Source organism: Eulemur rufifrons, chromosome 18, assembly GCF_041146395.1.
Source record: "Eulemur rufifrons isolate Redbay chromosome 18, OSU_ERuf_1, whole genome shotgun sequence".
Classification (NCBI taxonomy): domain Eukaryota; kingdom Metazoa; phylum Chordata; class Mammalia; order Primates; family Lemuridae; genus Eulemur; species Eulemur rufifrons.
In genome coordinates, this window is record NC_091000.1 from 6,588,925 (window position 1) to 6,603,273 (window position 14,349).

General features: G+C 33.9%; 1 protein-coding gene across 2 annotated transcripts in view; it reads left to right on the plus strand.

The window, feature by feature from the left end:
• Nucleotides 1-14,349, plus strand: part of WDR17 (WD repeat domain 17) — a 63,613-nt gene that overhangs the window by 31,057 nt on the left and 18,207 nt on the right. The window contains exons 11-18 of one of the 2 annotated variants that reach the window (XM_069493298.1): nt 2,526-2,690; nt 4,955-5,157; nt 6,621-6,770; nt 6,858-6,988; nt 7,287-7,412; nt 8,398-8,553; nt 10,377-10,441; nt 14,133-14,265. In XM_069493298.1, the coding sequence (XP_069349399.1) occupies nt 2,526-2,690; nt 4,955-5,157; nt 6,621-6,770; nt 6,858-6,988; nt 7,287-7,412; nt 8,398-8,553; nt 10,377-10,441; nt 14,133-14,265 (1,129 nt within the window). The remainder of the gene's footprint in view (nt 1-2,525; nt 2,691-4,954; nt 5,158-6,620; nt 6,771-6,857; nt 6,989-7,286; nt 7,413-8,397; nt 8,554-10,376; nt 10,442-14,132; nt 14,266-14,349) is intronic. The other variant, XM_069493299.1, reaches the window with a different exon arrangement.

A 14,349-nucleotide genomic window follows, 5' to 3' on the forward strand; every position in this document is an offset into this window, starting at 1 on the left:
GTAAGTGTAGAAGAGTTTATAACACATTGTTAGGGTTAAATGCAAATGAGCTCATGACTCACTCATCATCCAGTATTTCCTCTCAGTGGCTGATATTGCTAACAACAAAGACTGCTAAAGCCAGACTCCCTGGCCTTTCTTTTATATCTTTTCATCAATTTCCATTTCTAGTCAGCCACCAGTTCCTGTCGTATTTTCCATTTGAACATTCTTTTATTTCTAACCATCACCCTGCCACCAAACCTGTAACATTTATTTTGTTGTTGTTGTTGTGTTTTTGACTCCTGTAAAACTCTATCAGTTTCAGAATCTATATGCTTTATCACCACTTCCTCTCTCCCTTACCCCACCTCTCTATGCTGCAGTCAGAGTGAATACTTAAAACGCAGATCTGAGCGCACCACTCCACTGCTTAAATCTTTGAAGGGTTTCTCATTAATTGTAGGATAAAATGAAAACTCTCAGCAAGCCCTACGAGGAAGTCCTTGTATAATCTGGTTCCCTCTGGTTGCTGTCTACTTTATTCATCTCATTCCCAGACTGGCTTCCTCTGCTCCTTGCATCCAGCCACGCTGGCTTTCCATTTCTTGAATTAGCCAGCTGACTTTTACCTCAGAGTTTTCACTCATGATGTCCCCCTTTATCTAGGATTCTACTTCCCACCCTACACAATACACCCCATCAGGGTTGGACATAGATAACAGCTACCTATCCTTCAGCTCTCAGCTCAGAAATCACTTCCACGTAGAAGTCTTCCTTGACCCCCATTTTAGGTAAATTTCCCATATAAAATGCCTTTAGAGCACCTAATGCAATAAAATTAAATTTTTCATTGTACATTTGGTTGCATATTGGCTGTTTTACCTTCTAAAATGTAAGCCCCGTGAGGTCACAACCTGTCTTATCTATGCTTGCAGTATATTCTTAGCAAAACACTGTGTCCCTAACCGTCACTGTGCCTTGAAAAGAGTAGATGTTCAATAAATATTTGTTAAATATACAAATGAATAGAATTAACTTCTATCTGACCAATAAAACAATTTCACTTTCTTATTTCTCTGTTTTATAGAGTTAATAAGCATTTGGCTGGTTGAAATAAAAATTCGATATTAATTAATATGTTTGGCCGATTAAGAAAGCTATATTTTAATATGACACTTGTAAGTCGTTTGTATTTAACTATTAGGCTTGTTACCAAGCATACCTAATAAACTTCATTTTTAAAATTTTCTAATTGCTACATTCATTTTATACTTAACATCTTAGTAGATAAGTGAAAGTATCTTGAACTTATCAAAGTTTATTCATAAAGTACCTCTGAATTTATAATTTAGATATCTTTATGTACATTCTTTGAATGTTTGATATCATTTCTAAGATTTTATGTTTCTGTATCTTACATATACATGTATACATAAATATACTCATGTATACATGTAAATATATGTATGTATACAAAATATATTTTCCTAAATGTGGAAACTGGCTTGTTTGCCAGTGGGCCCTAGGAAGATGTTATCTGCACATTTTCAGATTGCCAGCCCAGTTTGCAAACTGGTGTATTTCTACATGTGGGCTTAAATAAATATAAGCATTATAACCCATGACAAAATCAACAATTTGTAGTTTTGGAAGGGTTTTGATGATAGTTGGGTTCCAAAGTGCATAACTTCCCCTCTTTATCTTTAGAATGTGGGGACTGTTTATATGATAGAGTAGATGTTCCTCAAGTAGACTGTGTGCTTGGCAGGTGCTTGATTTCCACAGGTCTGTCTAGTACTCATACTTCCTTTCCCAGCAGTATTCCAAGTGTGACCACTAGGGTACAAGTAGTTGCTTAGTTTACTCTCACTCTTGTGAGAATAATGAGCAAAGAACATTAAAAGATCATATTATATTTCCAGAAGATCTTTAGTTGCATCAAAGAGTTAAAGCATCTCAAAGAGGAGAAGCCACCAAAAAGGAATGGAAAAATAGACTGTGAGTTATTGTCCAATGAGGCAACCCTGGCTGCAGGGAGATTTTCCAGCATACTTCCAGGGGGAACACTGCTGTGTGTACCATACCACAAAAAATTTAATAAATGGCCATGGCATGTAATAATAATTTGCTTACCAGCAAGTAAGCAAACCTCATCACTCATCCTTTGGGACCCTTCTTAAGATTCACTAGTTGCAAAATACAAAGTTTGAGAAACATTCAGAAAGTTATGAGTCTGGACATTTTGAAAAAGAACTTATAGAAATATAAATACCATTATCTCTGATCTAAGGTAAATAAAATAATAATTCAACTCATTAAAAAGGAACAGAGAGAGAAACTCTTTCTGTACTGGGGCAGTTTCTGTAAATAAGCAATAACATGATTATACCTGATGTTTTTACATATGTAAGTTTTTAGTTTAACGTCATTAAGGAAGCAAAAAATTCTACTTTTAGAAAGTAGAACTATTGTACATTTTTAATTATTAGTAATAAATAACATCTAATTTTTCATATTTTAATGTTTCATTGATGATATTTCAGAGACATGATAGCCACTGGCTGTGAAGACAAAAATGTTCGTGTCTATTATGTAGCCACCAGCTCTGATCAACCATTGAAAGTATTTAGTGGGCATACAGCAAAAGTGTTTCATGTTAAATGGTCTCCTCTGAGGGAGGGAATTCTTTGCAGTGGTTCTGATGATGGGTATGTATTTTTGGATTCTAATTTTCTAGTCCTTAAAATCATAGCTTATGCTTTCCTAGAAAGGTACATATTTATATGATCAAATTATTAATATGTGTGGAAACATTTTAAATATAAACTTAACAAGTATGCAGTTAACAAGTACCTAATTGCATTTAACTAAAACTAAATTAAATTCTGCCATGATTATATTATCATTATATTTCTGATTTTTGTTCCCTTATTTATTTTGCTTGCTGTGAATGCTTATTTCTAGCTTATTAGCAAGAGCTAAACAAAAATTTTAAAAGGATCTGTGAGGAAACAGAAAAAGATGTGAAACAAAAGAAGAATTTGTTTTTAATAGTGTTCTTATGTTTGATATGGGAAACAACTGTACTCTGGGATAAAATATGATCATAAATTTTAACATGAAGAGAAGATATTTTAGAAATGAGAGTGATTTAGCATTTTTCTGGATTTTTGAGAGTTCCTGAAATCCTATCTATATTCTATATTCAAACAAGATAGATTTACATAGTATAGGTTTTTTAGTCACTATTTGAAAATGGGAAAAATTTAGGTAACAAAAATCTTACTTTATGCAAGTCAAATTCATTGTGCCTAGTAACCACACATTTAATATTGAATAATTAAACATTTTCATCTTGAATTTTTGATATAAATACCAACTTAATAACAGAAACAATTATGATATTTTTGGGGTTGTCACTTGAAATGTTACTTCTAATATGGTTATCATGTTAAAGTGACTATGAGTTCAGTTATGAGATTATTCTAGTCTCAACATAAACTTCAACATCTAAATTTTATTCTGCATGAATAAGGATATAATTTTCAATTACTATCTAAAAAATATTTTCAGAAAGATACCAGTAAGCATTCTACTGACTTAAAATAATGAAATTGAAAGACTTTGCTAAATTCTGGTTATTGGTCCCTTTAGTAATCATTGTTAATATAGATGAAAATCATATGTCCCTTTAAATAAAAGTCAAAACTGTAAGGAAATGATTAATTATTGATGTACTCATGGCATACCTTGAAGATGCTATGCTTCAGCTTGGGAACCCTGAGACACTCCTAATCTGCAGTAGGGCATATACCAAAAAACATACATTGGTACTTCAAAGCCTAAAAAGACACCTGTTCTAGTGACCCTGCAATTACGTTAAATTATTTTGATACAAATCACTTTAATATATTCTTATTTATAAAAGTATGATATGAAACTTAAAATATTTGAATGCTAACATACATAAGAAATAGCACCAAAAAATTAGATTATAATATATTTGGCTACATTGTAATATACTAGGATAATGGGAAAAAGAAGAAAGGAGTCTTTTTATATGAAGCAGAAAGAGATATGTCTTAAAGAGATAAAAATATATGATGTAGCTCCTTTATGGTGCAATACAACCTTTGAAGTATTAATATTTTGGTATTGTCAGATTGGCACAAATCTGTGACTAAAAGATTATTGTGAATTATCTAAGCAAAATTGTCGTTTGGAGGTCTTAAATTGATTTTGAATTCAAATTTTAATTTTAATAACTTTCATACTATGTATAATCAGTAGATCTGGGTAATATCATGAATCTAGTTATATTTAAATTTTTTAACTTAGTCTCAGATTCCACACTGACCAAGCAACTTACTTCACTGACAAAAACATGAAAGAAGGATATACTGTATTGATAAAAGCATATAGATGAAGTGATTTTTTAAATAGTACCCATCATAATATGTTACACTTTCATGATTTACGAATAATTTGAATGCTCTTAAATTTTTGCACCTTATTGTTACTCATATTTTCTCTTTGGTTATATCTATTTTGGATATTTGATTTTAAGAAAGCAATTTTTTCACATATAAACTGTGAAATAATACATTTACTATTGGTAATAAGTGACAAGTAAATATCAGGAAAGAAAAGACGTTAAAATAGGCTAGCACTCACACAGTTAAATATTAATTTCCATCTGTTATAAGGAAAAGTATGTGAGGTGATAGATTTGTTAATTAGCCTGATTTAATCTTTCCACATTGTAAACATAAATCGAAACATCACATCAAACCCCATAAATATATACAATTATTATTTGTCAATTAAAAGTAAAAGAGAATTTTATTGTATCTTAAACCATAAAATACTTTTTAAATATGCTAAGAAATAATCATTATCGTCTATTAAGGATATATTAGTACAGATAAATTATAACTGGAGTATTATTACATACACAATATTCTGTTTTCAGTTCTGTTCGAATCTGGGATTATACTCAAGATGCTTGCATGAATGTTCTTAGTGGACACACTGCACCTGTGAGGGGACTGATGTGGAATACTGAGATTCCGTATCTACTACTGTCTGGCAGCTGGGACTATACCATAAAAGTGTGGGACACTCGAGAAGGAACTTGTTTGGATACTGTGTATGATCATGGTGCAGATGTATATGGTAAAGTGTTTTTCATGTGTTTGTTATATTGATATATTAATGATGCTTATAATTTCTGAGCAATAGCATATTTTTGAAGAAGTCTTACAGTGATTCATTTTAAAATAACATTTTTCTCAGAAAATATACATGTTTATAATTGAAATATCAGAATATACAGAAGATAGAAAAAGTCATCAAAAATTACCAGAAGATGACTATTGTTAGCACTGTGGTGTCTTTCTCTCCCTTTTTCTCTGCAAGTGTATCTATGTTTTTGTATACACACACACACACACACACACACACACTGCACAGATATACCTATGAACAAATATACATGTATGACATTTTTCTCCTTTCCCTGACCATCACTCCAGAGGTAAGTTGTAGAACAGGAAATCAATTATAGTGTAGATATAACTTATTTAGCCATGTTCTTGGATATTTAGGACAATGTTTTGTTTTTTAATATAACACTTAGTTTTTTACTATAATTGAGCTCAGTATGGAAAATCTGATTACATATCTTTTGCACAACATTTTACTCTCATATGTATTTGTATTTACTCTTATTCTTAAACCTCGGTGGGAGTTAGTGAGTAGATTAAGAATGCAAAAATGATTTCTTAGAGAAAGAAACCCCAGTCCAGCCATTCAAATCCATATGCTTTACCCCAGTGGCCTTTTAGGTGAGGCAAGGTAGGACTGCACATAGAAGAGAATCCTATTTGTTAATATCGAAATTGAAAGGTCCTCAACTGTTTCATCTTGTAACTAGAACTTCAATCTGTCTACTAACTCATAGATACTATATACACTATTGGTGTTACAGTATACTTGCTGCTGCTTAACCACATGAAATATAATTTTAACATTTTCTTCCAGGACCATTTGCTTTCTAATACTTATTCAATTTTATATTCATATTTAAAGAATCTACTCAATAATTTATTACATTCTTATATTATTTTCTTGTGTTAAATGCAAATAGAAGGTTGACTCTGAGAACTTTTCAGTTATTTGCAAGATTTCTTCATAACTTCAATTCTGTAGAAGTTTTATGAGGTACATATAAATAAAAAATATTTTTTGGCCGGGCGCGGTGGCTCACGCCTGTAATCCTAGCACTCTGGGAGGCCGAGGTGGGCGGATCGTTTGAGCTCAGGAGTTCGAGACCAGCCTGAGCAAGAGCGAGACCCCATCTCTACTAAAAATAGAAAGATATTATATGGACAGCTAAAAATATATATATAGAAAAAATTAGCCGGGCATGGTGGTGCATGCCTGTAGTCCCAGCTACTCGGGAGGCTGAGACAGGAGGATCGCTTGAGCTCAGGAGTTTGAGGTTGCTGTGAGCTAGGCTGACGCCACGGCACTCACTCTAGCCTGGGCAACAGAGTGAGACTCTGTCTCAAAAAAAAAAAAAAAAAAAAAAAAAAAAAATATATATATATATATATATTTTTTATTTTTTCCATCAGGTTTAACATGCCATCCAAGTCGCCCCTTCACTATGGCCTCTTGCTCCCGTGATTCTACAGTGAGACTCTGGTCATTAACACCTTTAATCACTCCTTTACAAATAAATGTTCTGGCAGACAGATCTTGGGAAGAAATTATCGGGAACACTGGTATTGAACGTATGCATGTATCAGATTTTATTTTTAAACAATATTTTATAAGAAGTCTTTTCTCACTGAATTATGTCTGTTCTTCAGATTATGCTATAAAACAAGGCACTCCTCCTCTATTGTGTGGTAAAGTGTCAAGAGATATTAGACAAGAAATAGAAAAACTAACTGGTAATCCTCGAGTGAAAAAACTAAGGTGGTTTTCAGAATGTTTATCAGTAAGTATTATGGGAATTAAGTGTGAACATTTCCCCTTTAACCAAAATGAATCATTACAATGATTGTCATTAAGTTGTCACATATTTACATGCACAATCCTAATTCATTGGTCCCCTTTTAACATAATTTATACACTGTAAGAAAGCAAATGTAAAACCAGAAATAATAAATGAGATAATGTATAGTTATTTTGTTAATTGTTTAATTTAGATATGCCTGCATTATAATTGTGCTTGAAGATGCAAAATGCTGTGGGGTGTCACTATTATGTCTGATTATTTTGTACCAATATTTTAGCCTCCAGGTGGCAGTGACAATTTATGGAACTTGGTTGCTGTGATAAAAGGGCAAGATGATAGCTTACTCCCTCAGAACTACTGCAAAGGAATACTGCATTTGAAACACCTGATTAAATTTAGAACAGTGAGTAGTGTATGCAGCTATGGTATGCTCAAGAAAATGTTTTTGCCTTTTTACTCTTAAAGTATAAACATGATTTAAAAAACAATAAAAATATGTATGATTAGATTGGTACACTGAATTAAGTGAACATTGAGGAGATAAATCTTTGGTAAACCAATCTGAGAGTAAGAATGATTTTAGAACAGATTAAGTCAGTCCCGGTTTTCATAGGTTGAATCTCATGAAATTCTTTAAAGGTCACTCAGAACTCCTTGAAAGGCTTGATCTTTACCCTATTACCAGATGATTGTGACATATGGACTACTCTAATTTTAGTCTTGGCTGTATTCTGGGATATGTTTTATTAAAACTGATCATAATATAGCTCATAATGAATTTCAGTGCAGAATTATTAGTTATACCTGGGGTAATATTCAGCACTTACAATGAAACCCACCCTGGCACCAGAGAGAAGAAATAGCTTATATATTTTTGAAATGTCAGTAGTTAACTATTAGAGCATGGAAAGATTTGTGCCAGGGATGTGGCTGATGGTCATAAGTGATAGTTATTTTTATAAAGAAGCACTTTAATCATAAACTTAACAACTATTGACTATAACTGCAAGCTCTATTGACAGTATAGGAGCCAATTAAAGTGAGCCAGGAACTCTTTACTTTTATTAAAGGCCTTTAAGCATTTTTTGACTGTTTGTATATCACCTTATCACTACCTTTTGGCATCTGGACTCCTACATAATGACAACATCTAGAGCGTGTTAAGGACAATGGGATTCGATCTCTTCTCTCCAATCTCCATCCCCCACATACACCAAAACATTATGTTTAAGGAGATACCATATTTTATAGATAAAAGTATTTTTTAATATTTAATTCCATAGCTGTATGTTTATAAAATATGTATCTATGTAATGTTTTTATGATCATCTGTTATCACCAGCTCTTGTAAAACAAAATTTTTTAAATTTTGTGTTCTTTTTAACCAGTCTGAAGCCCAAGAACTAACGACAGTCAAGATGTCTAAATTTGGTGGTGGTATTGGTGTCCCTACTAAAGAGGAAAGACTGAAGGAAGCTGCTGAAATACACTTGAGATTAGGACAAATTCAGAGATACTGTGAACTTATGGTTGAACTTGGAGAGGTAAGGCACTATTAAAGTAAAATTAATGAGTTTAACATAGTAGTCTAAATATTAAGAATATATTTAATTCTAAACATTAAAAAGATGAAGCTTTTTTTTCCAGTTTTAATTGATTCTCTGCCAGTCTGATACTAATTTTTGAAGAAGTCTTACCGTCTTCCAGGCTAGCAGTGTCAGTATCATTTGGGACCCTGTTAGACATGCATGTTCCACCCCAGACCTCCAGAATCAGAAACTCTGGGGTTGAATCCCAGTTATCTGTGCTTTTATAAGCCTTCCTGGTTATAAAAGGGGTGGGGTGGATTTTCTCTGCTAAATAATAGAATTTTACATATTTTATTTTAAAATACATTAATATGAGCAAGACTTCAAAAAATTTGTGGAAAAGTAAAATTAAAAGATAAAAATACAAGATAAAAATATTATTTCTCAATGTAAATTCCATCAAGTTCAAGACAGTTTTGTAACAGATGAGACCAGCCATTTAGTCCATCCCTTAAAGAGCTGACAGTTCTGGGATTTTAACCAGGTCCATACAGTCTTTTTTACATTGGTAGCTGAAACAAAATGGGTACCCTTTAAAGATATTTTAAGGTTAGGAAACAAAAAGAAGTCAGAAGGAGCCAAATCAGGACTGTAAGGTGGGTGTCTAATGATTTCCCATTGAAACTCCCACAAAATTCTCCTTGTTTGGTGAGAGGAATGAGCAGGAGCATTGTTGTGGTGGGGAAGGACTCTCTGGTGAAACTTTCCTGGGTGTTTTTATGGTAAAGCTTTGGATTCCTTTCCCAAAACATGCACCACAAGCAGATGTTATTCTTTGGCTGGCCAAAAAGTCAACAAGCAAAATTCCTTGAACATCCCAAAAAACTGTTGCCATGACCTTTGCACTTGACTGATCTATTTTGCTTTGACTGGACCACGCCCACCTCCTGGTAGCCACTGCTTTGATTGTGCTTTGGCTTCAGGCTTGTACTGGTGATGTCACGTTTCATCTCCTGTTACAATTCTTTGAAGAAATGCTCCAGGATCTTGATTCTACTTGTTTAAAATTTCTTTTGAAAGCTATACTCTTGTCTTCAGCTGATCTGGTACAACAGTTTTGTCACCTATCAAGTGGAAAGTTTGCCCTTCTTTAATTTTTCAGTCACAATTGTGTAAGCTGAACCAATTGAAACATCTGTGGTGTTGGCTATTGTTTGTGCTATTACTCACCAGTCCTCTTCAATTAGGATATGAACAAGATGAATTTCTCCTCACAAATTGATGTGGATAGTCTGCTTCTGTGGGCTTCATCTTAAACATCATCTCGTGTCTTCTTAAAATGAGTTACCCATTTGTAAACTGCTGATTTCTTTGGGAAATTGTCGCTATAAACTTTTTTCAAAGCATCAGTGATTTCACCGTTCTTCTACCCAAGCTTCACCCTAAATTTGATGTTTCTTCTTGCTCCAATTTTAACAGAATTCGTGTTGCTCTGACAGGGCCTCTTTTCAGACTGATGTCTTACTCTTCTTAGTACCTCAAACTAGATCCTGTTCAGACATGTTATATATAACAAATTAGTATGAGTTTATTTTGGTGCAAAAAAAAAATTGAAATCTATGCATTTTTTTCTCAATATGCATTTTCCATGAACTTTTTGAGGAACCCTCATATTTATACTATATAGAATTCATGAGATAGAATACAAAAGTATTCTTCAAAATCCAAAAACTCTAAAATTTCTGCATTCCAAATATGAATTTATTAAAAAATCTTTTGAGAATTACACAGTGCAATCAAAATAGATATGTGTCTGTTCTTCTTGCCTTTTATTCTAGTGGGACAAAGCCCTGTCAGTTGCACCAGGGGTCTCTGTGAAATACTGGAAGAAGTTAATGCAGAGGTAAGGCAGAGAGTCTGTTTTCAAATAGTTGTTTTCAAATCATTTGTTAAAATAGAAACAGTATATAAATATGGGAATAGCTCATGGGATTTTTTATTCTTATAATGTCTTAACTTATTAATAACTGAATTTTGTATCTGCTGATACAATAAATTAAATGAATCTGTTACAAGTCATTTTGGTGTTCTGATATTTGACTTGAACTCTGATGAAAACAATGGAAAGCAAATTTTACCACATCAGTGGGGAAGAAGACAGATCAGCAAACATACTCACTGATTAATATATTGCTATTTGCATATAAGTAGTAAGATTTTCTGAATATTACCAAAAGTTCATAGAATACTATTTTATAAATAATCTCAAAAATTCTCTCTGTCGACACTAATTTCTGCCATTTCCTCCCCATGGATATGAGGGAGGTACTGATGATAAAGAAGGGTCTGGCCACTGAGGAAACTAACATTTTTGTCTTAGAATGCACTAAACCAACAAGAGTTTTTTCTCAGTTGTATTAGTTTCCTAGGGTTATCAGAACAAATTACCAAAAACTAGGTGGCCTAAAACAACAGAAATTTATTGTCTCACGATTCTGGAGGCCAGAAGTTCAAAATCATATTGTCACCAAAGTTGGTTCCTGCTGGAGGCTCTGCGAAAGAATCAGTCCCATGCTTCTCTCCCAGCTTTTGCTGGTGACCAGCAGTCCTTGGCACCTTGTGGCTTGTAGATGCATCTCTCCAGTCTCTGCTTCATCTTCACATGGCATTATCCCCTGTGTGTCTCTGTGCTGAAATTTCCTCTTCTTATAATGACACAAATCATATTGGATTTAGGGCCACCCTTATCCAGTATGGCCCCACGTTAATTTAACTAATTACTAAGGTTACAGTCACAGGTACCATGGGTTAGGACTTCAACATATCTTTTTGGGGGATACATTTCAACTCACAATATACAATTATGCTTTGTTTTATTCTGTTCTGTTATACTCATTCATTTAACAAAGATTATATTTATTTAGTGCCTGCTGTGTGCCAATCACTGTGCCAGGCTTGTAGAGTACTGTATAATAAATAATTACCTTGCTTTAAAAGAGAAATTTTGAATTTTTTAGAGGACATGGTTAGGAGAAAAAAAATCAACTGCTATTCACACATACAAATGAAAATTAATCAAGGGCTAAGCATGAAATTCAGAAGGATTAACACATTTGCCATGGGAAAGTAGACTGTTCCCAACACCTACTTGCCCAACAATTCGTTAAGCAGGCTCTAGTCCCCAGACTGCAGGCTCCCTATCCTAAGCTCTTAGAATCCCAAATATGTCTAAGTTCCTGTACCCTTACCATAATTATGAATGTTATTGTTCCTACTGAATCCTTAATAGTCAGGTTAGCAGAGAATATTTATTTCACAAAACATTGTTTCAAAGTCAACAAAAACTTAAGTGAATGCCAGTTAGGACCAAGGTATAGTGACTCAATGTTAATAATTTGCAGAATAAAAGTAAAACTATTTTGTATTCTGTATGATTATTGACATACTTTTCTATATTAATATGCTACTACATTGCTTTTTATGATGGTTATCCATGTGTTTAAAATGTTGTGTATCCTCAGATATATTGTAACAGAGTAAACCTTTCCTAAACTAGTGCATTTGGACTGAGCTATAAAGGATACATAGGAGATAACCAGGTGAAGGGGCTAGAGGAAATGTTCCAGGCCTAGGGAGCAGAGAGTGAAGGAACTCTGTAAAAGGAGACTTCTGTAGCTAGAGTACAGAAGCCAGGGGGACGTGATGCCAAGTGAAAGTAGAAAGGTAAGCCCACGCTAGATGTTTTAGGGCTTTATAAGCATATTAAGTTTTTTTTTTCTCTATCCTGAGAGCAATGGAAAACATTAAAAGGTTTTAAATAGGATACAAAATGACCTGACTAGTTCTTCATTTCAAAAGTTTACACAAACTGAAATACCAAGAACAGATTAGAGAAGGTCAATAGCAGATATGAGGAGACCAGTTAGAAGACAATTAGAATAGCCAAGTCAAGAGATGACAGTAGCATAGGGGCATTACATGGTGAAGGAGATGGAGAAAAGTAGACACATTTATATATTTAGGAGTTAAATTTAACTGGACCTGGTAATAAAGATATGGAAGGTGTCATAAATAATTCCTAGGTTTTAGGTTTGAAAAACCGGATAGAAGCTGTTGGTATTCACTGGGATCGAAAAATAAAAGAAAATGAACAACCACCAAAAATAAAAAGAAAAGAAAAACCTTAGTAGAAGATTTGAGTCAAATGGGACATAAGATCGTGAGTTCTCTTTGGAGAGCTTGAGCTTGAGCTTGAGGTTCCTTTGTGATTTTAGTGGCAATGTCAAGTAGGCAACCTTTATTCTATAACCTAAAGAAGAAATCTGGACAACATGGAGGGTATTGTTGACTTTGGTAAGAGGTGTTTTGGCAGAAAGAAGAAGGAAGCAAGATTACAGTAGGTTAAGTGAGGCGGGGGAGGAAAGGAAGGAGGCAGATGGGAATAAAGATGACTCTTCCAGCTCTGTTTCATTTGTCTTCGAAAGCCAGCACCTGTCTCTGCTCCTTAGTCCACATAGTGGCCAGTAGTAATCTCCTCACAATTCTTGTATTTATATTTTATACCCAGCCATTCATAGAGATTGATTGGTGGTCTCTCAATCCTACTTCCAAATCCCCAGGAAGGTAGAATATTATTTCTAAACAGCTATAACAAGGAAACTAAAGTCACTTAGTAAAATCATAGCTACTAAGGAGTACTCCTAATGAGTCTATGAATTGGAGACTGTGAACAGCAAGCTGGAAAAACAGCACAAAATATATCTTCTACATCTACCCAGAGATTAGAAATTGAACTCTAATGCAAATGCTAGCGTAAACATACCAAGGTATTTTTAAACAAAACTGAGAATAAACCTTAAGGGTGGAATTACCTAGGTTGGTCACTGAGAAACTACCTGGGATGTAGGTGGGAAGAGAGACACACAAATAGCCAGACAGTGATGGGGGCAGAGAGAGACAGAGACAGATACACAGAAACAGATGTATGTACACCCTTCACAGTCCCCAGCATCCTGATCCTCTTTTCCCCTTCACACATCTGTAACATTATTCTTCTTTAAACTTCTTTGCTTGGGGTACTTAAAGTATTCTGCATTTTATTGTCAAGATTTATGATCCTGTATTATGCTTTTTAATGAATTTTAAGCTACTTCAGTTTAGAGGCTCGTTGTTTATTGCCGTGCTCACTAGAATTTCTTCTGTCTTTAGCAGTGTAAACACTCACGTTTGCTTAATCCAGTTCCATTACACAGATCTGGTTTACAGCTTATTTTCAAATAAATACATTGCTCATTTTAATAGATAAGCTACATTGATTTTAAGAATTAAAATGTTCAGGGCATTTAAAATGTGAAAATATGTTGTATTCTAAGGGCAAACAAGTTACCTGCAGTATTTATTATCTTACAAAACTTTTATTTGTCTTCCCTATGTGATTTTATTATAAAATCTAAATCTTTTCTAAAAGCGATATGCCAAAGGGCTTTATGAAATCTGCTGCAAATTTTAGCTGTGTTTTCAGAAAAATCTCCATCCAACTGAAAACCTTGAAATTTGTATATTGTAAAAATAAAAAACTGTCCTTATTTTATTAGGAGAGCTGACCAGTTAATCCAGGAAGATAAGGATGATGTCATTCCATACTGCATAGCCATCGGTGATGTGAAAAAATTAGCCAATTTTTTTATGTCAAGAGGTCAGCTTAAAGAAGCTCTGCTTGTTGTGCAGGTATAACCACATAATTATACGAGCCATGGACATGGGTGGGTGGTCATGTGGAAGGGAGAAGCCTGCGTTGACTGGCTCACCCTC